Below are 26,113 nucleotides of genomic sequence, written 5' to 3'. Positions count from 1 at the left end.
CACTGCAGTCTCTTCAACTTTAATCATCAAAGGGGCGAATTCAACAATAAAGAGTCATCTTTTCAGGCTCTTTACTAAACAGAAAATATACATTTTCAGGTCAAGATACTAATTTCCTTCATTCAGGAGAGAATCCTCGTACAAAAATCAGGACACGTGAAATTGGCAGACGCAATTTGAGCGCTCTAAATTTGAAGATGGGGAAAAAAAATGGGTGCTTTGTTCCTGATTGGATGAAATTTGGTAACCCTGACCTGAAAAAAAGAAGCATTTTCAGTTTTCTTTAAAGAGCTGGAGAGACCAGACCACTGTTTCAGAGCAAACACTACTACAGCAATTATTACCATCACAATATTGAGCTTTAACCTTTGTAACAGTCTTTTTCCCCCCTTTCTTTTAACAAAAGAAATATCACTTACAGCACCTTAATGTATAGCTCCCCGAAAACCAACTTCTTCAAGAGGTGGGAGTGAGTTATCATCATCATCATCATCACAAGTGCAGACAAACTGCACCGGTTCTTTCCTACCAGCCTATAGCCTCAGAGAGGGGCTGAAACATTATGACACTTTGTTGTTGTGGTTTTGGACAGACAGAGAGAGGGAGAGAGCGTGTGGGACGTGCGGCTGCTCCTCCCTCCCTCCCTCCCTCCCTCCCTGCGTGGTGGGACGGTGGTTGAAATGCTGTATAAATGCAGGCTCAGCCCCCTGGCAGCCACACTACTGTCTGATGAGAACCTTAGTGGTACCAAAAACATGAAGGCTTTGAGCTGTTGGCCCGTGGTCCTTGTGGTGCTTCTCCTGATGCTCTCGGCACCACCCGGGGAGGGTAAGCAAGCAGTGTGGAACACACTCACTCTCTTACTGCGCTGTCTGTATGTGTGTGTGTGCTAGAGCAGTGGTTCACACACTTTTTAGCTCGAAACCCAAAAATACCTGGCGTCCTGTTGTGTGTATAGTTCAATGTACAGATTATTGATTTCTATGGTTATTTTACTGTTAGACCTCTGATCCTAGATTATTTCTATGCATTTGATGTAATATATAACCCATAATATAGATTCCTTCCTTACTTAAATCGCTCTGGGTTAAGAGCGTCTGCTAAATGCCTGAATTGTAAATTGTACTGTACACGCTCACCTTCTTATGTGATCTTATCTTATGTGCTATAGAGCAGTGATTTGGAAAACCTTTTTAGCTTGAGAGGCCCAAAAGAAAAAATGTGATGTCTCCCCAGGGGACCCAAACTTGTTAAAATATCAGATCTACAAGCTCACAATGTATTGCTCCGCCACGCAACATATTCAATTAAGTAATTGTGGGCCTCTCGCTGGGGGCTTTGTGACATTCAAAAAAGCAAAATGACAAATTTAAATTGAATTCTTTTGTGTGCTTTATTTAATTATACTGACATGTTCTGTAATTCATAGTGGGAAAGGCATTGCATGTTATACACAATGAAAACATCATCAGCATAATAGGCTTCTAGGTAACTAAATCCTCGTCTAGTTATTAGTTGCGTGCGATAGGCTAAATGTTATGATATTGTCTCCCCAGCCAATGATACGGAGATGCAGTACTGGACATGTGGCTATAGAGGACTCTGCAGGCGGTTTTGCCAGTCCCAAGAATATGCCGTTGGTCACCATGGCTGTCCCCGCAGATACAGGTAGATATCCACGCTTGTTTGTTGTTGTCTTTGGAGGTTTTCTTTGTTGTTTTTGGTTGCCTCAAAGGCAGAGGACATTCATCCAGTGTAGAAAGATTACATTATATATATATATATATATTGGATTGTATATTGGAGTTCAACTATTTTTTTTTACCAGGTAGCAAATCAAGTGACAGAGCAGAACAGAACTTGATTAACATCTTAAGAACTCAAACACTAGTAGGAAAATGTTGTATTTTAGAGATATCTTTTCAGTGGTCGGGACACTCCTTGAAAACATGACAATCCCAGTCAAGCTGTGACATCTGAGGTTGTGTTGTGCTTGTTTCCAGGTGCTGTGCGGTGAGGTTTTAGCACTTCCACGTCATCAGAGGAGGAGGAGGAGGAGGAGGAAGAAGTGACTGATGGAGCTTCTCTGAGCTAGAATTGAGTGGATGATGAGTCCTATTGCTCAACCGTAGCTAGCTGGGACCATAGGAGGACCATGGAGGATGATGATGGATAGACCACCAAGAATTGAATACCATTTTGTTCAATAATCTGAAATGCTGTGAAATATGAATGTCTGGACTTCAGTTAGACCTTATTGGTAGTTTCAGTTACAAATGATAAAGGTTTTTCTTTTTTAGTTTTTTCTACTGATATGTTTTTTTTCCATACTGCCACGGATGTATTCTTTTAAAAAACAAACAAAAAATCTACTTGCTTCACTCCCATTAAATGTGTTTTGTTTGCAAAGATGTCGGCTTTGCACCCCGAAATGAATTGTTAATAAATGCATGCAAATACGTCATGTTTACTCCTAATCTTGTTTGTTTTCTAACTGTTTGAATCTAATGTTGACGCCTGTCTGTTTTAAAGGGGAATTTTACCCATAATATTGAGCAGTGGTTTTCAACCTTTTTCACATCAAGGTCAATTATTTATTCAGACGCTTAGAATATCTTGTTGTCGTTGGATAAGATGTCCACAATTCCATGCTTTATTGATGTGGTACCATAAGATAACAGATCAATCAAAATAACAATGCTTCTGCATTCACTAATTGTGCAGACTTCATAATTAGTAAATTAAATAATCCAGGTGTTTAACAATAAATTAACGTAAAATGAAACCAAATGGACCCGTTACAGAGTATGTTTTCCTCAAGACATGGAATTGCAAGTGATGTAACAAAACGGAACACAACAAAAAATATGAGCACGTAATGGATTTGAAACAATAACATTGAAGCTGATGAATTGGTCCTGTCTTCTGATTGGATGAAATTGGTGTCCCATCCGATTCTGTTTAAAGAGCTGAAGAAACAGGGAAACCCATTAACGAATAAACAAACACGCTCAAAGGAGTGTTTAGCCAACACTTATTAAAGGCTTTTTAATATTTAGAAGAGTGCTTTGGTTTTCTTTTTTTCCTCTTTGTTTTTCACTCTATAGAATTGATTACAGAGAATCAAGCTTTAACCTTTTAACAAAAAAAATGCCTTTTGTTTTAACCAAAGAATATCACTTATACTATAACAGCACCTTTAATATTATTATCATTATTAGTATGATTTATTTGGCTTGGCTATAGGGCGAGAATACTGTTGACAAATTCAGCACTGCAGCTAAATTAACCTGCACATTACAACTTGTAGATTAGAATATGTGTAATAATTGAGCAATTACTTTTTTCCCCGGTGAACTGCCCCTTTAAAGTGCCTTTATTTCATGCCATTTAAGGTCACAGATGCTATGGATTGCGTTTATAGGCTTGATGGTGTAAACGTGCTGGCATGCAATGCTGTCTGGGTTTAGCGTAGCATGCAACACATTGCACCAATAGGACACAATATGCACGGTCAAGTGACTGACCCACATAGCTGGGATGGAATGGAAGCTTTTGTGAATGAAGTGCTGCTATCTGTCTCATCTGGTGTTTATGTTATCTCACTGCTCTTTGTGGCTCCGGACAACAGCAGCCAGAGTTTGGGGACGCTCAGTTTTACGTCACTGACCGCCGGTGAGTGGCACGCACACGCACACACACACACACACACACACACACACACACACACACACACACACACACACACACACACACACACACACACACACACACACACACACACACACACACACACACACACACACACACACACACACACACACACACACACACACACACACCATAACTGCAAAGCAGATACGTTGCACAACAGGCCATAATAATATGGCAAGGTCAATTAAACCGTCACAGATGAAAGGTTTTCGTTGTGACCAGGGACATGCTGGGCCCCTGATTCAGCCCGGGAAAAAGAGTTGTAGAGGCCCTCATTGCGCGCTGCTGCTACTCAAAGATTTGCCATTTCAGATCATGACAAGTGACAAGCCAGTGGGCCAATTACATGAGTTATATTTCGTCGTTGTCGGGTGGAAACCTTGTACGTCCAAAACCATTTGAAAAATTATTTAAACTAGTGAAAACAGCCGATCTACAGCGAGGCGTTGTGTGCTTGTAGATCTGCTGTTTTCACTACTTTTGTGCGACAGCCTTGTATGATGAAGCAGGGCTTTGCGAAAAAATGTACACATTTGAAACTTGGACATACAAGGTTTTCTGCCCGACAGTGACGATTTACTTTGTTGGCCGCCCAGCCCCAAAAATGGAACGAAGGCCGACATTTATTTATTTATTTTTCCTAATGGCTGGCCTGGACCGGCCGGGAATGAACCGGCCGTTCGGGAGTTGTCCCGCTTTTCCCAATGGCCAGCACGTCCCTGGTTGTGACTTCAATATTCATCGATTCAACAAAACAAAAGAAAACATGATGGCTATGCTACAGTGTACTGACACGTAAGGGTCCATTTGGGTAAATGTTTACGCTCTCAGGGGCCTTTTCCACCAGCAAAGAACCGGTTCGGGTTCTTTCTCCCGCATGAACCAGAGGTGAGCTTTTCCACCGAGAACCGGAGTTGGTTTCCGATTCCGAACCGTAAAAGTTGGTTCGCGGCCAGTTCACAAGAACGAACCAAGGTTCCAAGAAAGTTGCCATCCCATAGGCGGGAGAAAGGACCCGAACCGGTTCTTTGCCGGTGGAAAAGCAGCATATTATGTAACTTTTCTCTTCCTGCTGACATTTGTTTTTTTTACCAATGAGCTAATATACCCTACGTGCTTGCTCTGGATAAGTTATATTGTATTATGTTAATACAATATAACTTATACAATTGGAGTGGTTGTAATAAGTCTCCCTGCTCTTCTATTGAGACATTCAGATAATGTCAAAGGTCATGTCTCACCTATACACACAGGATCTGACACAAACTTTGATCTGATTTGATCAAGATTCAATTTATCCACTGAGCAAGGAGGCAGGCTCTACTAGCTCAGTGGTGAAAATGTCAGCACCTACGGAGGAAACCGGGTTAAAATCCGAGGTAGAAGAGGAAAGCTACAGTTTTAAGTGTGAAAGGAATGACATAATTGTCCTTTGGACAGTTGGTTTTCTCAATGTTGAGGTGGTCGTGGATTTAGCTGTTCAGATACAGCTTTACAAAAATGCTAATTGTCAACCCAACTGAAAATATCATTTTCTGTTTACCTAAGAGCTGGAGAGACGGGTAGACTCAGTCGTCAAAGGCAGCCGAGCAATTAAGATAGTCACAGGGCAAGAAAAAGGTTACTGTAGAAGTTTCTAATACGCTGATAATATTTGGAAATGTATCAATATCACTTCATTTTAACTACAGTATTTTCTGGACTATAAGGTGCACCTGACTATAAGGCGCACTGTCAATGAATGGTCTATTTTCAAACTGTTTTCATATATAAGGCGCACCTGACTATAAGGCGCACATAATAGACGCTACCGTTGCGTTATGCATCAAACAGATGGAGCTGTGCTAAAGGGAATGTCAATGTCAATGAATGATCCATATATAAGGCGCACTGGACTATAAGGCGCACTGTAGTTTTTTGAGAAAATTAAAGGCTTTTAAGTGCGCCTTATAGTCCGGAAAATACGGTATTAAGACCCTCAAGGGCCTAGAGACGGTCTATATAGTTAAACTAGCCTAGAGTCTAGGCTTCTAGGCTTAGTAAAGCTCACAATGCGTCATGTTGTTTTTGATGAATGTTCCCTCAGAAAAGGGATGCTGGGGTTCAGTATAGTTATTTTCAATATGTCCTTTAATGGAAACGGATATTGTCATGTCATGAGTTTTCTTAGGGGGAAAAATATTTACATATTTACACACCGTCATGTGAACCGTACTTTAATTCAGGGGTGCCGTGGATGAAAAAGGTTAATTACAGGGATGTCCTGAGAAGGGGGGTCCTTGAAGACCCCTGTTCTAAAAGATTAACAGTGTAGTGCCGTGGATGAAAGATTATTTACAGGGGTGACCCGAGCCCAGAAAGTTTGAAACCCCCTGGTTGTAGGATGGAGGCTAAAAGCCACGGGCCGCGCGCGGGCTGTCAACAGTAAACACGGGCCTGTGCATTGTGCCCTGCATTGTCATCCTGGGAGCATCTTTGTACTATTCAGTGAGCACAGCGCGAGGCTGAGGCCACAATGGAGCAAAACCTCCCACCAATGTGTTTACATCAGGATTCAACCAATCTTCACCGTCAGTGTCTGCTGCTTTATCACAAACACAGCCCCGAAAAACACGTCCAAAAAGAAAACCGTGGACCCTCATCGGCATGCCGGCTTGTGGCGTCATCGGCATGCTGGCTTGTGGCGTGGACATGTTTGTCAAAGTTCTGTTTTTGCCGTGGGACATAGCCTAGCCTATACAGAATAGATATTACCAGAAACAGAGCTATAGCCCCCTCAAGCTCTGGGTTACTTAACTCAGTGGTTCTCATCCTGTGCCCAAATTATTTTGGGGGGTCCCCAGATGATTAACTTAATGTGCAACATTGTTTTTTCACTCAACAGTAAACAAACCAACATAAAGTTTAAGTGTATAGAGGGTATCTGCACATTTCTAAAGTAACAATTTAAGGACTTTTTATCACCTCTAAAATGACAAATTAAACATTGGGCAAATTGTCAAATATTAGAGGCAGAAATTTTGAAATTAGCCGATCTACATGCTATGAGCATGTAGATCTGCTATTTTCACAATAGAACTGTGTTGTACTAAGTGTAATGCCTCAACTCTTAGTGCTCGTCAGGGTGGGGGGTCCCCAGTTAAAATATGATTATTTTGGGGGTCTCGGTCTGAAAAGGTTGAGAACCACTGACTTAACTGACCATACAGGTCCCGTGCCCGAAAGGGCCCTAGGGTCAGCTGAACAGGGCCTGTTAAAGGTTCCCAATACTTTGGAATGCTCTTCCACAAGTAGGCCTATTGAGAGATGCAGCAGCCTCTGTGGACATTCTTAAAAACAACCTCAAAACACTGCAATTTGAACAGGCGTTTGATATACATGATTTACTTCCCATGCTTGCAGTGTTGTCCTGCTTGAGACGAGTTGTACAGCTCTTTTGTGCTTGAATACTGCTGTTTTGCTTTAGTTTTTTGTCTTTTCACTGTATATAAAGCACTTTGTGAGATCTCTCTGTGATAGGTGCTATATAAATAAAATGTACTCCTTAGTAAATGTATGCTACTAGTTACTAAATGTATGCTACTAGTGCTTAGGGCTGTCACGATTATGACATTTTACATGACGATTAATTTTCTCTCAAATAATTGCGATTAACGATTTAATTGTGTTTTTGTCTTTGATCATTACATTTCTGTTTGGCTTTTAGGCTTTGAAGTTACACATGGTAGATATGACACATAAGCTAAATATACAAAGAAATTACTGACAATTTGACAACTTTATACTTAAAAAAAAGAACATTGATAGTGGAAATAGCCGATCTACAAGCTATCTGCTATTCCCACTATTTTTGACATGGAAACGATTATGAAAAATAATCACGATTATGAAAAATAATCACGATTAGACGATTATGTAATAATTGTGACAGCCCTACTAGTGCTGTGGTCCTCAAACTCAAAGTAGGTTCAGGGTTCCTTGAAGGTGGTCCAAATGGACTATTACAGGTCTGTGGGTCCATTTGGTTTCATTTGTACTCTAGAGTTATGGGGGTCCTTGAAAATAAAAAGTTTGGGAACCACTGTACCAGTGGACTCCTAATGTGCCCCCTAAAAATAGCCACTTTGTGAGCTTGTGTAGTAGATCTGCTATGTTCAATAGTATCAAATAGTTTGTAGTTTAATTGTTTGAAAATGTATTTTTCATGAAATGTAATTTTTTCATGAAATATAAATTGTTTGAAACATTTATTCTTCATGAAATATATACATTTTTGTTTAAAAAGAATCTTTCAGTCATTTTTTCAGCTGCATGAAATAGAGGTTAGGGGGCATTGGTTCTCAACGTGGGGTACTTGGGGCTGTGCCAGGGGGTCCCCAGCTAAATTAATAAATAAAGCTTCATAATCATTCAAACCATATTTGACACTTTGGCTATTCAAAAATAGCAGATCTACAAGCTTGTAGATATGCTATTTCTGAAAAAGTTGTGAAACTTTGTGCAAATCTTTGAATATAGTGTAAAAAAAAATATCTTCTGGAGGTTCCTCGCACAAAACCTTTTGAGATGGGGGTCCGCAGCCAAATACATGTCAATTTGGGGGTCCTTGACATGAAAAGGTTTGATAGTGGCTTATTGTCCACATACACTGCACTACACATAAAGCTGCCACCAGGGGGAGTCAGTGAAAGGGTAGCAGTAGTATAGCTCCTCCTCTTTGCTGCTCATTGATGGCAAAATGTCAATGCACACTGCACAGGTCCACTGTGAAATTAGTGTGTTGTGTGTAAAATGAAACAAAACTTTATTAGCAGCATGGAGCACACTTTTGAAATGTGTCTCTGAGCCTGACTGACGAAAAACAACAACACTGTAGTCATCACTGTCGACCCACTAACAAAGATGCATCTACTCCCAATAAATGTGGTCCTCACTTTCTCAAGTTCAACCTTTTCAAAATACTCATAAATGAACTGGGGATCAACCACCCTGACAAGCACTTGGAATGTAGGAGACTGAGTTGAGGCATTACATTTAGTTTTGACTTCCACACAAAGTTTGTTCCACAGATAATTTTTGGCATCTTTCTTTTATTATATGACAATTTGGCCCTTGTTTTACCAGTTATATATAGTAGAGTTTGTTTATTACTTTTGATGCAGCAATTCGGTCTTCAAAGTCATTAAATTGTCACTTTACTGTCATCTAGGCATTCTAGGGAGCCCCTGGGGGCCCTGGCCCACAGGCTGAGAACCACTGCTCTACTCAAACATGTCATAACATGTCTCATAGCTGGAAGCGCCTCGGCAGTGGGTTGGCACACATCTGCCCCCTATGGGTTCCAACCAACATCTGCAGGTTCATCTTCCTGAGTTTTAGAGAACTACTGGCACTGGCACGTACCAGGGTGCTAGCCTCGCAAGCCATCCCGAGCTACGTCATCACCAATGGGCTTCCTTTCTCGGTCTGGTGTCCCTCCTATCGAGCCTCTTTATTAGAACTTGGGTTTCAAATTTCCAATCAAAAGGCTGCATTTCGAGCGAGCCCGCCTCACACCGCTCCTGATTGGTTGGGCGACTGCTACAGCTCTCGCATTTTGTAAACAAACATGGCGGACCCCATGTCCAACGCGAGTTCACAAATCGCAAATAAAAGCTGCATTAAGCGAAGTTTTATCTGAAATCAACGGCATCTCATAACTTAAAAACGGACAACAGTTTGCACCTTTGGAATTTCTGTCTGGAAAAGACGTATTTGATGTTCTCCCGACGATGTTTTGATGCGCTGTTGACTACTGACTGGACCTGTCAGTCAAAGTGAGTAACTACGTCATCGCGTAATGCGTTGTCTATGGAGAACTCCCAGACTCTCCCCTGGGAGAGTCTGGCTGTTGCGAGGCTACCAGGGTGCATCAAACTGAATGTCAGACTGTGGTGGTAAAATTAAAAAAAAAAAAAAATCTCTACTTAAATAAAAGTACTACAACGTAGAATTACTCTGTTACAGCTAAAAGTCCAGAATTCAAAATGTACTTTAGTATGAGTCAAAAAGTATTGGCATCAAAATGTACTTACAAGTACAACAAGTAAAAGTACTCATTATGCAGAATGTCCCATTTCAACAAGTTTCAGATGTATTCAAATCTCCTTGAGGTTCAGTGGTTTCCCGGCGGCCCTCCCCCAGACCCCCACCCAGCAAAACGAGCAACAGTTACAACATTGTAACTATTATTTCATACTTTGAAAATAGTCGATCTACAAGTTCACGATACACTGCATAACGACACGTATATAGTGGGCTTATGATTTAGATTGGCTGCCTATTTTCTAAACATCTTTCATTGAACTTATCTACTGTATCTAATCAACACTTATTGGTGTTAAGCTGTACTTTTACGTTTATTTTATTTCTTGGACTGGCTGTATTATTCTATTGTTATTATGCTGCAATGTACCAGACATACATTCTGTACCATTTTGAAAAATCAATAAACATTTGAAATACAAAAAAAAAAAGAAAAAAACTTTTCTCATTCACATGAAAATATTTGAGAAGCACTGATGATGTAAGGAACAAAGTATAGGAACATTAAGACATGTCTATCTAACAGGGCTGAAAATGACAGAAAATTATGTCTGTGCATTTATAACACCCAGTATCAGATTACACACAATGTTATACAAGGGTGGAGCCAAAACAATGTTGTTGTGCTTGTGTCAAAAGCTGGCTTAACTCAATGTATCTTTTCTTTAATAGTTCAGTGTAAAAGGATCGTGTGAATCGTGTGAAACTGAATATACCGTAGGTGGTTTGTTACTCTAGACTACTGGTTCTCAACCTGTGGGTGGGGTCCCACCCAGATGACAGTGACGTGACAATTTAAGGACTTTTCAGACCTTTTTAAGGGAAAATCCCAGTTGGGCGGTGTCCCAGTTGGGGCGAACAGACTGTAAATATTGTCCACGACATTGCAAGCGGCGCTAAGGCCAGCGGCGCTAAGGCCAGCGGCGCTAAGGCCAGCGGCCGGCGGAGCGCCGCGCGAGTTACGAAGCCGTGGTGAATGCAATTGTTACGGCCTGGGCAAGCGCACGATAAACGCATGAATGGGATGAAGATCGCTTGCTTTACAGTCTGTTCGCCCAACTGGGACACCGCCCAACTGGGACTAGCCCCTTTTTAATACTGTAACTACCTATAATATATCAACAACAGCTAACACACAAACAGTGCTAAAGTATATTGAAGCAGCTAGGTGCATAAAGTCATCACATTATATGTTAGTGATCATTAAGAGCAGTTTGTCTAGACCAGGGTTTTTCAAAGTGGGTGACGGCACGGCAGTCCAGGGGTGCCGTGAGATCATTTGATAATATTTGGAATTTATTTTGGACACTTGAAAAAATATTTAGTATCATTTTAAACTTGAAGTACAAAGTTATTTTCAGTCAGTTCTAACCAAAATGGCTATTATCTCAACGTTTTCCTCGCAACATAATCACTAAAATATCGTCACTGTCGGGCAGAAACCTTGTATCTCCAAGTTTCAAATGTGTACATCTTTTGGTAAAGCAAAGCCCTGCTTCATCATACAAGACTGTCGCACAAAACTAGTGAAAACAGCTGATCTACAAGCACACAACGCCTCGCGATGCGAGGCGTTGTGTGCTTGTAGATCTGCTGTTTTCACTAGTTTAGTACATTTTATAGATGATAAATACAAAACGAACGGTTTTGGACATACAAGGTTTCCACCCGACAACGACGATATGCTATACATATAAGTTGCTGGGAGTGAAAATTATAATGTAGGGGTGCCTCGGATTAAAAAAATATTTATGGGGTGCCCTGAGACAAAAAAATAAAAAAACGTTTGGGAACCCCTGGTCTAGACCAACGCTTCCCTGGTGCATGACAACTGCACGTTATGACTCACTGTAAGAACTGTTGGCACCTTGTTGCCTAGCAACCACTAGTTTTCCAGTTTCAAGTCTCAATGGGATCAGTAATAGATAGGTAAAAATATAAAATCTATACGATTTTTGTCTCCACCAGCCGAAAGGTATGGGGAGACTATATGTTTTCCCCTCCGTCCGTCCGTCCGTCCGTCCGTCCGTCCGTCCGTGCGTGTGTATCCAGTTTGTTACCAGCTAATCTCCAGCACCGTTGGTCCGACCGCGGCCACTCCCTGGATGCCAATTCAGAACCTCTGCCCTATATTTGTCCGTGAAATTTTACTCTCATATTCCCACTAGGTCAGGGAACAAATGCCACCCTTTTCACATTGGTCTGTTATAGGGCCACCAGCAGGTCAACTTTAGCAAAACTAATTTTTGGAACAAAATGCCTCAAATCATGCATGCAGCGAAAGGCCGAAGAAGCACCCTTTTCACATTTCCAATTATAGCGCCACCACCAGGCCACAATAACATACCTGACCTGGTGGAGACCTGTGCTCGGAAGAGCACTGCTTCTAGTTTAATTTTTTTTTTTTACATTTTTGACAAAATGGAATGGAGGTGCCCAGATGTAGGGCTTTTAAGCCGTGACATCATTTTGTAGGCAGAGGAGAACTCTGCCCCCAGAGCATTTTCTGTCCCTCGCTATTTCAACAGATCCGAGACAAAAATAACGACTAAAGTATAATTCTAACACTTTCCTTTCAACAACAAAGAGAAGAAAAATGTGTAAATGGTAAAAATAGTAAAAAGATTCACGGAAACTGGGGGCAGAAATTCTCCTCTGCCTACAAAATGATGTCATACTTAACAGCCCCTGCCCAACATGCTTCCATAGAAGACTTGATGACTTGGACCAGTGGAATCTAAAGGACTGAAATCAGTCGTCGTGACTGATAACTTGAAGACTTGATCGTCGTGATTATTCCCCCCTACAACATAATCATCAGGTATTATGATTATACTTGGAGGAAGATTTTGGAGGCTTTCAGCTTTCAGGAAGAAACCAAAAATACACAGGGAAGACATATTTGCATATTATAACCACACCTGGGGGTCTACTAGAGTAATGTTAACTCCATAGACACATACAAAACATAGAAAGTACAAAACCATGGCACCACCACCTTTAACCAATGTAGTGTGGAGGACGACAGTAGGACACTGCTGCCCGTGCCAGATAAGACACTGGAAGACGACTATATCTAGGAATAAAAAACCTTTTGTTACGCCCTTTTCAACTGTGCTTGAATCTCCCTCTTTTTCTTACAAGCCGAAGCAGCAGCTGCTGTTAACAAAGGGCACTGAGGGAGGGAGGGATTTTCGGGCAAAGAGCATTTCCGTGGTGAAGCCCATAGTTAATATGTTGCCAAAACCCTTTGATTCCAGAAAGAACGCTGTGAGGGAAGAACCAAAAGTTGTTGGCCAGGGAGGGAAGTCCATGAATGGATCAGAGATGTTCAGCCATGTGCCTCTCTCCCTCAGCTCCTAATAAGACCATGAGGGCCCAAGGATGAACAGCGACTGTAGAAAAAGGCCAGTTGGACTATTCCATCCTCCTTCTCTTAAAAGTGGTATGTTCCGCCAGCAGGCACGACTTTCTGGGTGGGGGCAGATTCACAGCCAAATATATATCAATTTAGGGGCCCTTGGCATGAAAAAGGTTGAGAACAACTGATTTAGAGGGCATTTGTATGATCGTCTTAACGGGTTAACTCACTTACTGCCAATTAAAAATGCCCTCGAGTGGCATTAGTGCCAGCCCTCTCCATAGACTTCCATGTAATTTGTAGTGCACAGATCATGCACACCCATGCACAGATCATGCACCATGTTTGTGCAGGCTGTTCACAGCTTTCAAACAAAAAAAAAAGATTGGAATTCCGTTCAGGCATTCTTGAGATAATAGCCATTATGTTTTCCTAAAATGTAAACAAAGATGGCTGCCATGTTTGATAGATGGGGTTGCTATGGGGGTTAAACATGCAATTTCGCGATTTCTATCATGCCTACTACATTTTTTGGGGTCCAAAAATTTTTTTTGAAAAAAAAATGAAAAAAAAATTTTTTTTTTGTTTTTTTTCTAAGTAAAAGTCGCCCAAAGTCGCTTGGCAGGGAAGCCCATAGTGAGAAAGTTGCTCTAAAAGTCGCCTGGCACTGTATGAGTTAATAAGCCAGGCAACATCACCATGCGTGAGGTTGGAGACAATGGCAGATCCATTTATTAAACTAGACTAGACTGATTCTGGTGCAGTCGCTAGAGAACTGGAGCGATGAGAAGATCATTTTTATTTTATTTGTATTGAGCTTAGGGTAATTGATTTCATAAGACCCTTCGAGGAGGGTTTTCATACACCACAACATTAAGTGGGGCGACATGACATCATGCATCAGGTTGGAGACTACGGCACATCACTGGGTTTGGTATACTTTTCTTGGGTCTATTTGGGCAATCTGCCGGAGCGCACACAAAAAAAAAACTTTTCAAGTTTGCCCAAAATGGTTTGTGTTTCAACCAAATACAAAACTAGAATCAAATGTTTTTTGATAGAAAGTTTTGGGTGCTTGTTGTTTTCTTAAAGTGTTAAGCCGCAGGGGGGTCCGGGGGGGGGGGGGGGGGGGGGTAATCTGCATAATACCTTGTTAAAGTGTCCATTTTGTTAAACTTTGCATTTGTAGTTATTTTACTGTAATTTACCAACATAGTAACCAGCACAGATAGACAAAGAGACATTCATGGATTCATATTTATTCAGAACTAACTTTTATCTTCCCCCCTGGACCCAGGGTATGGCAGCTGCATACCCCTGCCATACCCAATTGACGCCCCTGAGTCAAAACATGCATTGCGTTCTACCTTTTCTTTGCTGACATCAACCCGTTACACACAGTGCTGCAAAGTGCATGATGATACTCGTCAATTCTGCGCTTCTTTATTAACTAATTTACCTTGCTCCATTGTTGGCTAAATGACGTTTCGTTTCGGCGTCTTTTGGGCAAATCTGCAAGTACTCTCGCCGTGGTTTCATCCACAAGCGTGGGAGGACGGAGGAGTGACGGCGGAGCGTTCAGTGTGAGCGATCTGCTCTATAAATGAAATGCACACACGTGTGTGTCTGTGAGCTTGTGTATCTGCTATTTTTCTATACCAATGAAACGGGAGATTTGCAGAGATATGTAAATGTAACCATTAAAGCAATAACACCACTCTGAATGGAGAGAAAAACAGATCTCCGATCTCATTTCATGCTTGTGTAACTCGACAGATCTCCATCTCAGCCAGTGCTTGTGTAATTTGCGGGGAATATATTAATCTGACTCTGATTACAAACCACTTGAACTCCGACTTCTATATCCTATCATGCCAGGGGGAACAAACCCAATTGCGAGCTTGTTGATTTGTGGCACTGCATAGATTGGCAAAAATAGATTTGGTGTAGTGTAGACTGAATATGTGGTCAAAGTAAAGAGCAAAATTGGGTCCCGTTTTATTCCAGAGGTTTTGAGGCAGGAGTAGGCTTAGATGAGGCGAGGTAGGCTACTGAAGCTCCGTATACTGTGTATATCACAGCGGTGCTTAATAATAAGTGAACTTTCCGACGGCGAAGTCCTTCTGATGGATTTTTCTTGGCTGTCAATGTCTCTATAGTCCAAAAAATCGCTCTGAACGTGAGTAAAACGATAGTGTACTGTGTACGCTGTATCGACTTGTCATCTAAAGCATTGCCAAATGGGAAATGTTAACTTGAGCATGTTTAAACCACTCACCGTTTTTTCCTCCTCTGCTGCAATGAATCGCTCGCCTCTGCTCGCACGAGCCGAGCACAAACGAGGAAGGGCGAAACTTGACGAGGCACAAATGAGGGAAGGCTGGTGGGCTGTGGCGCTCGATTCCACATCTAACGAGGAGAAAGCCTCGTTAAAATACGTGCAGACAGCCTGGCTCCGCCCGGCCAAATACCTTCCGACACGTATATCGCCCTTCCCAAACCAAAGAAGGGGGGCGAAAAAGCAACTAGCAAAGCCCACGGATAGAGGAGCAGTTGATTCCACATGATCTGCACGCTGAGCGGGGGCGGCGCCCACTGACTTCAATAGAATACGTGGAGCCAGCCGAGAGAACCGCCCGCGTTTATCATCAAGTGACATTTATCCACTTCCCATGCCCACGTCACTTCCAAAGTGACTTCCAAACCCTAGGTAAGAAGTTTTGGTCATAGATTCCCAAAACTAAAAACAATATATTGCAGCGACAGATGGCTACTGACGTTGCTCAAAGAGTGTTTGTTCCATGTTATGAGGTCGTGTTAGTCCTACTGCTGAAAAGAGAGATCAAATCAACCATTTCGAGTGATCCTCTATATCTCCTACTGGCTGGGGATATCCAGCCAAACCCAGGAACTCAAGATGAGGAGAGGAGCTGCCGGATAAGACACGGGAAGCCTGGTTCTTATCTAGGAACATTGTTTAATTTATTTAAACAAACCGTCTTTTGATGATGTTTGTTTTGTTTGTGTTGACTCGAAACAAATTGTCTTTATTGGGCATTTATGGGAGCGGTTTTCTTATTGCTCCAGAGTTGGAGTGGGAAACCTGAATGAACAGACTGTATATAGAGGTGAGTATGGCCACTATCATTATGAATGTGTTATTATAAGCATACTTTTAGCTTTTTGGAATCACTACAAACCTAACTGACTGCCCCTACTTATTGGAATGGCTGTGACTGTGTAAAAGTATGTGGAGCCTAGCGATATACACAGTATATACGTTACGTAGCACATTGGTTGGCTAGTAAAAAATAGCAGATTTACAAGCTCATATTACGTCACTGCGTGCAGTGCTATCATTTTGTGAATCTGCTATTTTTTTTAAAGAAAAGAAAAATGCAAATCTTAAAATAGCCTATATATCCTTTTCAGCATTTTAACTAAAATCTTTGCTTCTGGGGAGGTCCCTGGCACAAAATATTTTGTGATTCACTGTGCCAAATACACGTAATTTTGGGGGGTCCTTGACATGAAAAATGTTGAGAACCACAGTAAGTGCCGTACCCGAATAAAGTCGGGTTTTCAAATCCAACTGTTGATTGCAAAACCGACTTAAGTTAAGGGATATAACATTTCCTATTGTAAACTGTAGTGTGCTGTCTGCGGCACCCGGCAAAAACTCAAATTCCCATAATCCTTCGGGAGATGTAGTCACCTGCACCTGATTACATTTGGACGGTGGTGTGTTCAGGGAGCCCAAAAAATACAGATCAATCTAAAAAAGAAATAGAATATTGTGTCAAAGTAAATTCTCTTGAAACTTTCATATATTTTTTTTATGTTCTAGATTGCACATTCAGTGAATTCTTCCAAACCTTTTTTGTTAAGATTTTGAATTTTTATGGCATACAGCTCATGAATATCAAAAGTCCACATTTCAAAATATTACTATATTACACAAGACCACTCAAAACAAGTATTTATAAAATGTCAACCTTCTGAAGTTATAGTGGGAAGTCCAGTGGGAAGTTTCCGCAGTCAGTTATGATTTGGGGTGCTAGGGCATCTGCAATGCTTTTTTTACACAATATTCATTTTTTTAGATTGATCTGTAGGTAAAAACACTGGAAAAACTGCAGCTTTACCAGACGTAAAGTACAAACGTGCTGTCAGTTTTTCCACATTTAGATCATTTCTATTCCCAGTGAATTAAAGAAATCCACTGGAGGAACCCAATGTGTCAGCATTAAACACATTGAACTGTCTGTGTGTAACGTGGGAAACCTGATAACGTACATATAAAATAAAAAAGCAAAGTTTACTTCGTCCACTAGGAACCCCTCGTTACAAAAGGTGGCTAGTCGTTTTTAATGGTTAATTGAATGCTCAACTCATTTACTGCCTAATTCCAATCACGTCTTTTAATGTGCATTTCCTCCACGTTCGCTTTCTCTTTATTCCATTTGGGGAAAGGCCTGTCATTTTGGACAGACATGCTCTATCGCTGTCAGAATCTGCTTTTTTGTATGTATTCGAGTTAAGAATAAACAAGCATTAAGAAGGCCAAGAGTCAAATACACTATAACAATAAGACCCACCACTCCCCCCCATCAGTTTAACACCGTTAGCTAGAGAGGTTCCTTTTGGATCGAGGGATTAATTTAATAATCTGTACGCTTGCCATCAGTAAACAAAGCAAACTGTCTTTTATTTGAAATGTTATATATTGATTTGTTGCCATAAGAGACGGTTGGATTTACAATCCAATATAGGACAAAACTCCGACCCGTGACTCTTCGACAAAATTGACACGTCTGAAAAAAAGAAAAATCTCCACTGAAAAGTGACAAAAGCCAAGTTATGAAGTCAGTCAACATTGACAACGAAAAACAAAAACAACCTAAAATAAAATAAAAAAACGTGCAGAATTTCTTACATCAATCGGTTGCTGTAAAACGAGACACTCCTCCTCATAATCACTTCATGACACATTTTCTCAGTGAACCAACAACCACCCACAAACAGCCCACGGTTAAAACTAACACTCTGTTCCCCACAGCAGCCCGTGGATGAAGACAAAGGTGCAGCAGAACGCCTCAGGACACAGTGCTGTACGCCGACGACACGCCGCCTTTCCTCAGCGATTCATTCAAGGTGGCTTGATTTCATCAAATAGAAAAAGATTTATGCTACCTTTTTTTTCTTCTTTTTTTGGCAGAGTTTCATTACAAAGGGGCATATCAATAATTATTGGGCCATTTTCTACTTTGCTTAGAAAAAGGGAAGGAGAACAAAAAAAATCTTATATTTTATATTTATAGGAACATCCCGTTTCCCATTAATTCTTTTTTATAAAGCATTAGTTGACCCCCACTTTTAAGGGTCCGAAGAGCCTTGGAGCACTATGTTAAGTTAGGGCATTGCCCACTCGTAGTGCTGATGATGGTATCAAACTAATACATCTTTTAACCACAAAAATAAAAAAATACAAAATAAATCATCAACTAACTTGGTCAAAGTAGGACCCAACTCCTTTCATCAATACTGCGTGAACTCTGACTATGGAAGGGATGGGACGATACTGCTTATCGTTTATCGTGATGAAAAAACTTTTTTATCACATTTTAATTTAGGTTTTAATTTAGATTTTTAATTTAGATTTTAATTTAGATTTTTAATTTAATTTTAATTTAGATTTTTAATTTATCGTAAAATTGTTCTACACAAGGACGAATTCGCTTTTCATCTACAAGCTTGTAGATTGGCTATTTTTGCCCAATGTTCCCCACAGCATTTTGAGTTTTAAGCATCATTTTGATTATCGCGATACCATCTTTAATCGCAAAACATTTTTACCACAACATTCGTGACGTGTAATTTTCATATCGTCCTATCCCTAACAACACTTAACCACTTAAACCCTACGTACAGCTGACCGGGGTCCCGCACGGCTCTATACTTGGTCCCCTGCTTTTTTCCTCCCACCCATCTACACCAAAAACAGACGATCTACAAGCTCACACTTGCTAGCATCTTGATTCTTAATCGTAGCTGTGCATTTCTTCTCGCTTGAGAGCGCATTTACAGAATCTTGTCTAACCTATCAAAACCACAGGAATGGCATCATAACCATTTGCGTGTTGATTCTGACTTCTAGGGTTCCACAATTTAGGGAGTTCATAACCGGTGCCGTATCAGTGAGTCTATATGAGGCATAATAGCTGAATTGAGAATCGCAGGTGATGTAAAAGTACATCTTAATCGTGATGAGCTTGTAGATCTGCTATTTTCACCAATTAGCCTTTTATAGAGACGCTAGGGTTCATGTGGTTAAGATAAAGCTCCAGATTTTCATTCAGTCATTGAAAAAAATAAAATAAAAATAAAAATTGATGAGATAGTCGACACTGCAAAATATAAGTTGCAGAAATAAGTCTACGCACGATCAAATCATATTCATCTGAAACATCACCTCAGGTGTCATCACATCTCAACGTGTGTCCAGTCAGTGAGGAGAATAAACAGGATTTCCTGTTTTGCCTTTTTTGAAATCATCAACGCAAATGTGTGATTCACACACGACACCGGCAGGGCTTTATATCTATATACATATTTCCTAGGAATCAGAGCGCTCTGTGTTGTACTGTATGTTTATTGTTTACAGCCATGGTTTTTGTACATTTATGGTAGGAACATTAATGTCTCAATAGCTCACCCAAAAGACGACTTATTTTTTATCAATTGCACATTTTTAGTCGCAATACTGAGACAATAATTAGATGACCAGCAGTGGTTCTGGTAGGAGAGACAAAGTGTTTCCTTTATGTCGCAAACTGGAACCGCTGGTGACCGGTATGCGACAAAAACAAAAGAATCTCCATGGGGTGTGTAATCGATAGGAGAAAAAAAAAGTCATTTTGGGGGTGAACAATTCCTTCAAGTGTGATGGCACCTAAGCGAATATTCCGATTATTCGGCCGTGTCATCATGCCCATTAATTAACCACATTAACCCTGGTGTACCCACTATTTTGGGCACATTTTCTAAATATATAATTTTTAAATAGCAAAAATTGCACCTCTACAAGCTTGTAGATCTTTTTAGATGTTTTCTTTTTGCTATTTGTTATACAATAAAATATATAGGGCTAAAAGGTTTATTTTGCAACTTGTATTGGTAGTGTTGATTAAAACATCTGATTGCATGGTGGCACAAATGAAACGTATTCACATCAAAATACATTAAAGGAAAATAAATGCATTTCATGGCTTTGTGTTTCAAATTTGGGGCTTGGGTCACGACAAACATTTTACAAATGTGGGGGGAGATTTCCACCTCTACTCCACGTACCAAAACCTACTACTACAACACGGCCAAAGTTCCTTAGGTTTACTGGCTCATGGAAGTTAAACTGTGGAGCCGGCCTGCACAAGCGGTTCTTTTGATTTATTCGTGCCATTAATGGTTTCTTGACAGGCATCTCTTCTTGATAGGTAAGATGTAAATCTTTATGAAATTAATTAAATCCTTTTCTTTTCTTTTTTGTTTTGGTCCCCTTTCGTCTCCCAACAATTTCTTCGTGGGTTGTGCCTTAAAGAAAAAAAGCTCTTTAGGAAGAGTTTCTCTTTGAGATGATTACTTGCAGTCTGGGGCAGGTGGTGGCCTGCGCTCGCTCATGGAAGGGTGATTCAGCTCACTGACACATTCAGCATCAATCTTCAAGGCAGCGTGGTGATTTGTGAAACAAGTAGATTGGCCTCTGGAAACCTGTTGAGAGTGAAAGGACGAGAGGAGAAGGTGGAGGACAGGTGAGATGGAGATAAAAAAACAATGTTTAGTTTAAAGGTAGCTCTCCACCAAACAGACCACTACAGATTACTGCAGACTGGCAGCCGAATGAATTGGGGAGATCAGTTGGTTGGAAAGTGTAATAAAAACCTGACAGCCGACACCGACAGACTACGGTGCTAAAAACCACAAGCCTGCTGCTATCCGACGGTCGAAAGCCGACGAGCAAGCTTTCGCCGCTTCCCTACAACTTGCGACCCCACGGGACAGTACCCACTGCCCATTCAACGGCAGATTTAACAGTGACCCACCACCCATGCCCCATTCAACAGCAGATTTAACAGTTTACCCAACGTCCATTCAACATCAGATTTAACAGTGTACCCGACAGCCATTCAACATCAGATTTAACAGTGTACCCGACAGCCATTCAACATCAGATTTAACAGTGTACCCGACACCCATTCAACAGCAGATTTAACAGTGTACCCACCACCCATTCAACAGCAGATTTAACAGTGTACCCAACACCCATTCAACATCAGATTTAACAGTGTACGCTACCCAACACTTACCGCCGTTGGTGCGGTGGAGAGCTACATTTACTTGGAACTGTCTTTCATAAGATGTTAAGTTTAACTACTACAATAAATCTCTTCGCCAAAAACAGATGATCTACAAGCTCACAGTGGATCACAAAGTGACGCATTGTTAGTTTAGTTTATTTTGTATTGTGAGCTTGTAGATTAGCTAGTTTTGGCTAATGTTCCACCCAGAATATGGACACTCAAGGCGTTCAAGTGGCAAAGCCCTACAGTGTACTGAACAGTGATTTCGGACAGTTTTTAAGTGATTAAGGGACAAAATAAAACAAGTCCAACTTGACAGTTAACACCTTCTAAGCCTGGCCGTACTCCCTCGGACTTCCTACTGGGTCCCATCAGCCACGCCGTCTATTCCCGGACTTTTGATATAAATTATAATAAAAAAAAAAAAAACATCGGAAATTCTTCTCTGTGTCTTTTTGGAGCGATCTGAAAGGGTTAATATGCTCTGACAGTCATTTTCTGGTGCTGGGTGTGATACTCCTAATATCCAGCAGGCCACGCCGTTGACTCACATTCTGAATGGATGGCTGGCCAGGAGGAGCCTCATCCTCTCCCCAGTGTTGAAACTCAGCAAGAAGCTCAAACAAGATGGCTGGTCTTTGTCTCTGTTCGTGGATCGCGGTTTCAATCACGTTCGGGCGCCGCTTCTCTATCGCTCCTTTCCCTGCTTCGCCGCACGTAAACGAATGGAATTGATCTCCCCTCCGCCTCGCCAAAGTAAGATCGCCGACCTCTGCAGGATGAATATGTACGCTGTGTCGAGCACTCCAGTACGTGTTGTTATCATGTGGGCTTTGTTTTTTTAAAACATGTTTGTAAATAAATGGCTTATTTCTTCGGCGCTACCTCTGTTCAGAGGGTTCTGCCGCGGCTTGCAACGTGTTAACAGCTACTCTTCTTTTAATGTGGTAATTAGGTGTTGGCATCTTTATTTTTACAGGACGTTCACAAAATTCCATTGAGACTGGATTTACATAATACGTTGATTCGGGGGCAGCACACAGTCACAAAACCCAAAAATATATTTTCAAGGTATTAAAGGGATATTACACTTTCGTCTAATCAGGCTTGTATGAACACCCTGAACAGTTTTTAATTTGCTTCATTCAGTATTTAGATATTTGATGTAAATGTTACCACCTCCAACACGCCCAGGCCCTCTCCACATACACACCCATTGTAACTTCAAACTCCATTTTAACCATGATAGATTCATTAAAAACACCCATTATTTTTTCTGGTGACTCATACTACCCTCCTAATACGTGAGCAGACCGTGTTTTTTCAATAACTTTTTTCATTTATTTTCAATAAAATATTATTGTATTTAATGTTTTCCATTTTCCCAAAGAATTATTAAAAATAAAAGAAAAAGGTTATTGAAAAAAACACGGTCTGCTCACGTATTAGGAGGGTATTATGAGTCACCAGAAAAAATAATGGGTGTTTTTAATGAATCTATCATGGTTAAAATGGAGTTTGAAGTTACAATGGGTGTGTATGTGGAGAGGGCCTGGGCGTGTTGGAGGTGGTAACATTTACATCAAATATCTAAATACTGAATGAAGCAAATTAAAAACTGTTCAGGGTGTTCATACAAGCCTGATTAGACGAAAAAAAAGTTTTGAAAGTGTAATATCCCTTTAAGTTATAAAAGGTGAGAATGCATTATCAGTAAGAAAAAAAGGTCAGTCCCTTGAATTAAAAACCCATGAAGACAAGCATGTGCCTGGGATGGAAGGTCATTGTTTGGTCATTGACCACCGAGTTTACAACGAAATGCTCATTAACAGCATCAATCCAATGGAAAAAGAGCGATAGAATGCACAGATGTTTATAGCAGCATAGGTATTATTCTGTAAATAAACAAAGGTTGGGGGGTAGGTATCACTTAGATTTAGAGTTTATTAGAATAATAACTGGGGGCGGCTGTTTCAGAATCCGGTGATTTCGAACTATGGTCTTGAGGCAACTGTAGCCTTTTGGCCTCTGTGAGCGGAGGGAGCGGACTGGTCCTATTGTTGGGGTGAGAAGCGTACCTGAGGATACTAAGGGTCTTATGCACGGTCTGCATGAGCTATCAGTGCACGAGTGGTGACTAGGGAAGGTTAGACGATCGCCGATTTTCGGATCAAAAGCTTTTATTCCGGTTTTAAAGACACAGTCCGGGAATGTACGACGTGGCTGAGAGTCCCTGGGGGGATGTGCGATATAGTACGGTTTTAACATTAAGGGGCTCCCCGTGGCTTAGAAGGTGTTAAAATCCCACGTTGATTCGGAGCATTCGAAAAATTCAAAGCATTCGCACTTCGGAGCTTCTGAGCTTTTTTTTACACGTTATATTCACACCAATACAGCCATTGTTGCCGTTGTCTTGGGTCGCGTGCCCCCGACGACCCATAGGCCTATCTTTTCTGATCTTTCTTGCACCCCCCCCCCCCCCCCCAAGTCCACACCTCGACAACTGTTTTAACAAAGAAGTTGAAGTTACAATGGGTGTGTATGTGGAGAGGGCCTGGGCGTGTTGGAGGTGGTAACATTTACATCAAATATCTAAATACTGAATGAAGCAAATTAAAAACTGTTCAGGGTGTTCATACAAGCCTGATTAGACGAAAAAAAAAGTTTTGAAAGTGTAATATCCCTTTAAGTTATAAAAGGTGAGAATGCATTATCAGTAAGAAAAAAAGGTCAGTCCCTTGAATTAAAAACCCATGAAGACAAGCATGTGCCTGATTTCGGACAGTTTTTAAGTGATTAAGGGACAAAATAAAACAAGTCCAACTTGACAGTTAACAGCTACTCTTCTTTTAATGTGGTAATTAGGTGTTGGCATCTTTATTTTTACAGGACGTTCACAAAATTCCATTGAGACTGGATTTACATAATACGTTGATTCGGGGGCAGCACACAGTCACAAAACCCAAAAATATATTTTCAAGGTATTAAAGGGATATTACACTTTCGTCTAATCAGGCTTGTATGAACACCCTGAACAGTTTTTAATTTGCTTCATTCAGTATTTAGATATTTGATGTAAATGTTACCACCTCCAACACGCCCAGGCCCTCTCCACATACACACCCATTGTAACTTCAAACTCCATTTTAACCATGATAGATTCATTAAAAACACCCATTATTTTTTCTGGTGACTCATACTACCCTCCTAATACGTGAGCAGACCGTGTTTTTTCAATAACTTTTTTCATTTATTTTCAATAAAATATTATTGTATTTAATGTTTTCCATTTTCCCAAAGAATTATTAAAAATAAAAGAAAAAGGTTATTGAAAAAAACACGGTCTGCTCACGTATTAGGAGGGTATTATGAGTCACCAGAAAAAATAATGGGTGTTTTTAATGAATCTATCATGGTTAAAATGGAGTTTGAAGTTACAATGGGTGTGTATGTGGAGAGGGCCTGGGCGTGTTGGAGGTGGTAACATTTACATCAAATATCTAAATACTGAATGAAGCAAATTAAAAACTGTTCAGGGTGTTCATACAAGCCTGATTAGACGAAAAAAAAGTTTTGAAAGTGTAATATCCCTTTAAGTTATAAAAGGTGAGAATGCATTATCAGTAAGAAAAAAAGGTCAGTCCCTTGAATTAAAAACCCATGAAGACAAGCATGTGCCTGGGATGGAAGGTCATTGTTTGGTCATTGACCACCGAGTTTACAACGAAATGCTCATTAACAGCATCAATCCAATGGAAAAAGAGCGATAGAATGCACAGATGTTTATAGCAGCATAGGTATTATTCTGTAAATAAACAAAGGTTGGGGGGTAGGTATCACTTAGATTTAGAGTTTATTAGAATAATAACTGGGGGCGGCTGTTTCAGAATCCGGTGATTTCGAACTATGGTCTTGAGGCAACTGTAGCCTTTTGGCCTCTGTGAGCGGAGGGAGCGGACTGGTCCTATTGTTGGGGTGAGAAGCGTACCTGAGGATACTAAGGGTCTTATGCACGGTCTGCATGAGCTATCAGTGCACGAGTGGTGACTAGGGAAGGTTAGACGATCGCCGATTTTCGGATCAAAAGCTTTTATTCCGGTTTTAAAGACACAGTCCGGGAATGTACGACGTGGCTGAGAGTCCCTGGGGGGATGTGCGATATAGTACGGTTTTAACATTAAGGGGCTCCCCGTGGCTTAGAAGGTGTTAAAATCCCACGTTGATTCGGAGCATTCGAAAAATTCAAAGCATTCGCACTTCGGAGCTTCTGAGCTTTTTTTTACACGTTATATTCACACCAATACAGCCATTGTTGCCGTTGTCTTGGGTCGCGTGCCCCCGACGACCCATAGGCCTATCTTTTCTGATCTTTCTTGCACCCCCCCCCCCCCCCCAAGTCCACACCTCGACAACTGTTTTAACAAAGAAGTTGAAGTTACAATGGGTGTGTATGTGGAGAGGGCCTGGGCGTGTTGGAGGTGGTAACATTTACATCAAATATCTAAATACTGAATGAAGCAAATTAAAAACTGTTCAGGGTGTTCATACAAGCCTGATTAGACGAAAAAAAAAGTTTTGAAAGTGTAATATCCCTTTA

General features: G+C 40.9%; 2 protein-coding genes across 3 annotated transcripts in view; one reads left to right on the top strand and one right to left on the bottom strand.

The window, feature by feature from the left end:
• Nucleotides 1-1,570: 1,570 nt before the first annotated feature.
• On the top strand, nt 1,571-2,025 carry defbl2 (defensin, beta-like 2; the record flags this gene model as incomplete). The annotated part of the gene is made up of 2 exons (XM_080749085.1): nt 1,571-1,668; nt 2,004-2,025. 2 exons carry the CDS (start codon nt 1,571-1,573, stop codon nt 2,023-2,025), a joined length of 120 nt encoding a protein of 39 aa, XP_080605211.1.
• A 15,821-nt stretch (nt 2,026-17,846) lies between these two features.
• The window catches only part of mepcea (methylphosphate capping enzyme a), a 31,004-nt gene continuing 22,737 nt past the window's right edge, over nt 17,847-26,113 (bottom strand). For both annotated transcript variants that reach the window (XM_080748970.1, XM_080748971.1), the window contains exon 6: nt 17,847-20,926. In XM_080748970.1, coding sequence (XP_080605096.1) covers nt 20,871-20,926 — 56 coding nt within the window. In that variant the 3' untranslated portion in view covers nt 17,847-20,870. The remainder of the gene's footprint in view (nt 20,927-26,113) is intronic.

The sequence above is a fragment of the Nannobrachium achirus genome (assembly GCF_963921795.1).
Source record: "Nannobrachium achirus genome assembly, chromosome: 19".
Classification (NCBI taxonomy): domain Eukaryota; kingdom Metazoa; phylum Chordata; class Actinopteri; order Myctophiformes; family Myctophidae; genus Nannobrachium; species Nannobrachium achirus.
Note: the sequence above shows the minus strand (reverse complement) of the source record. Positions and strands in the feature narration are given on the sequence as shown.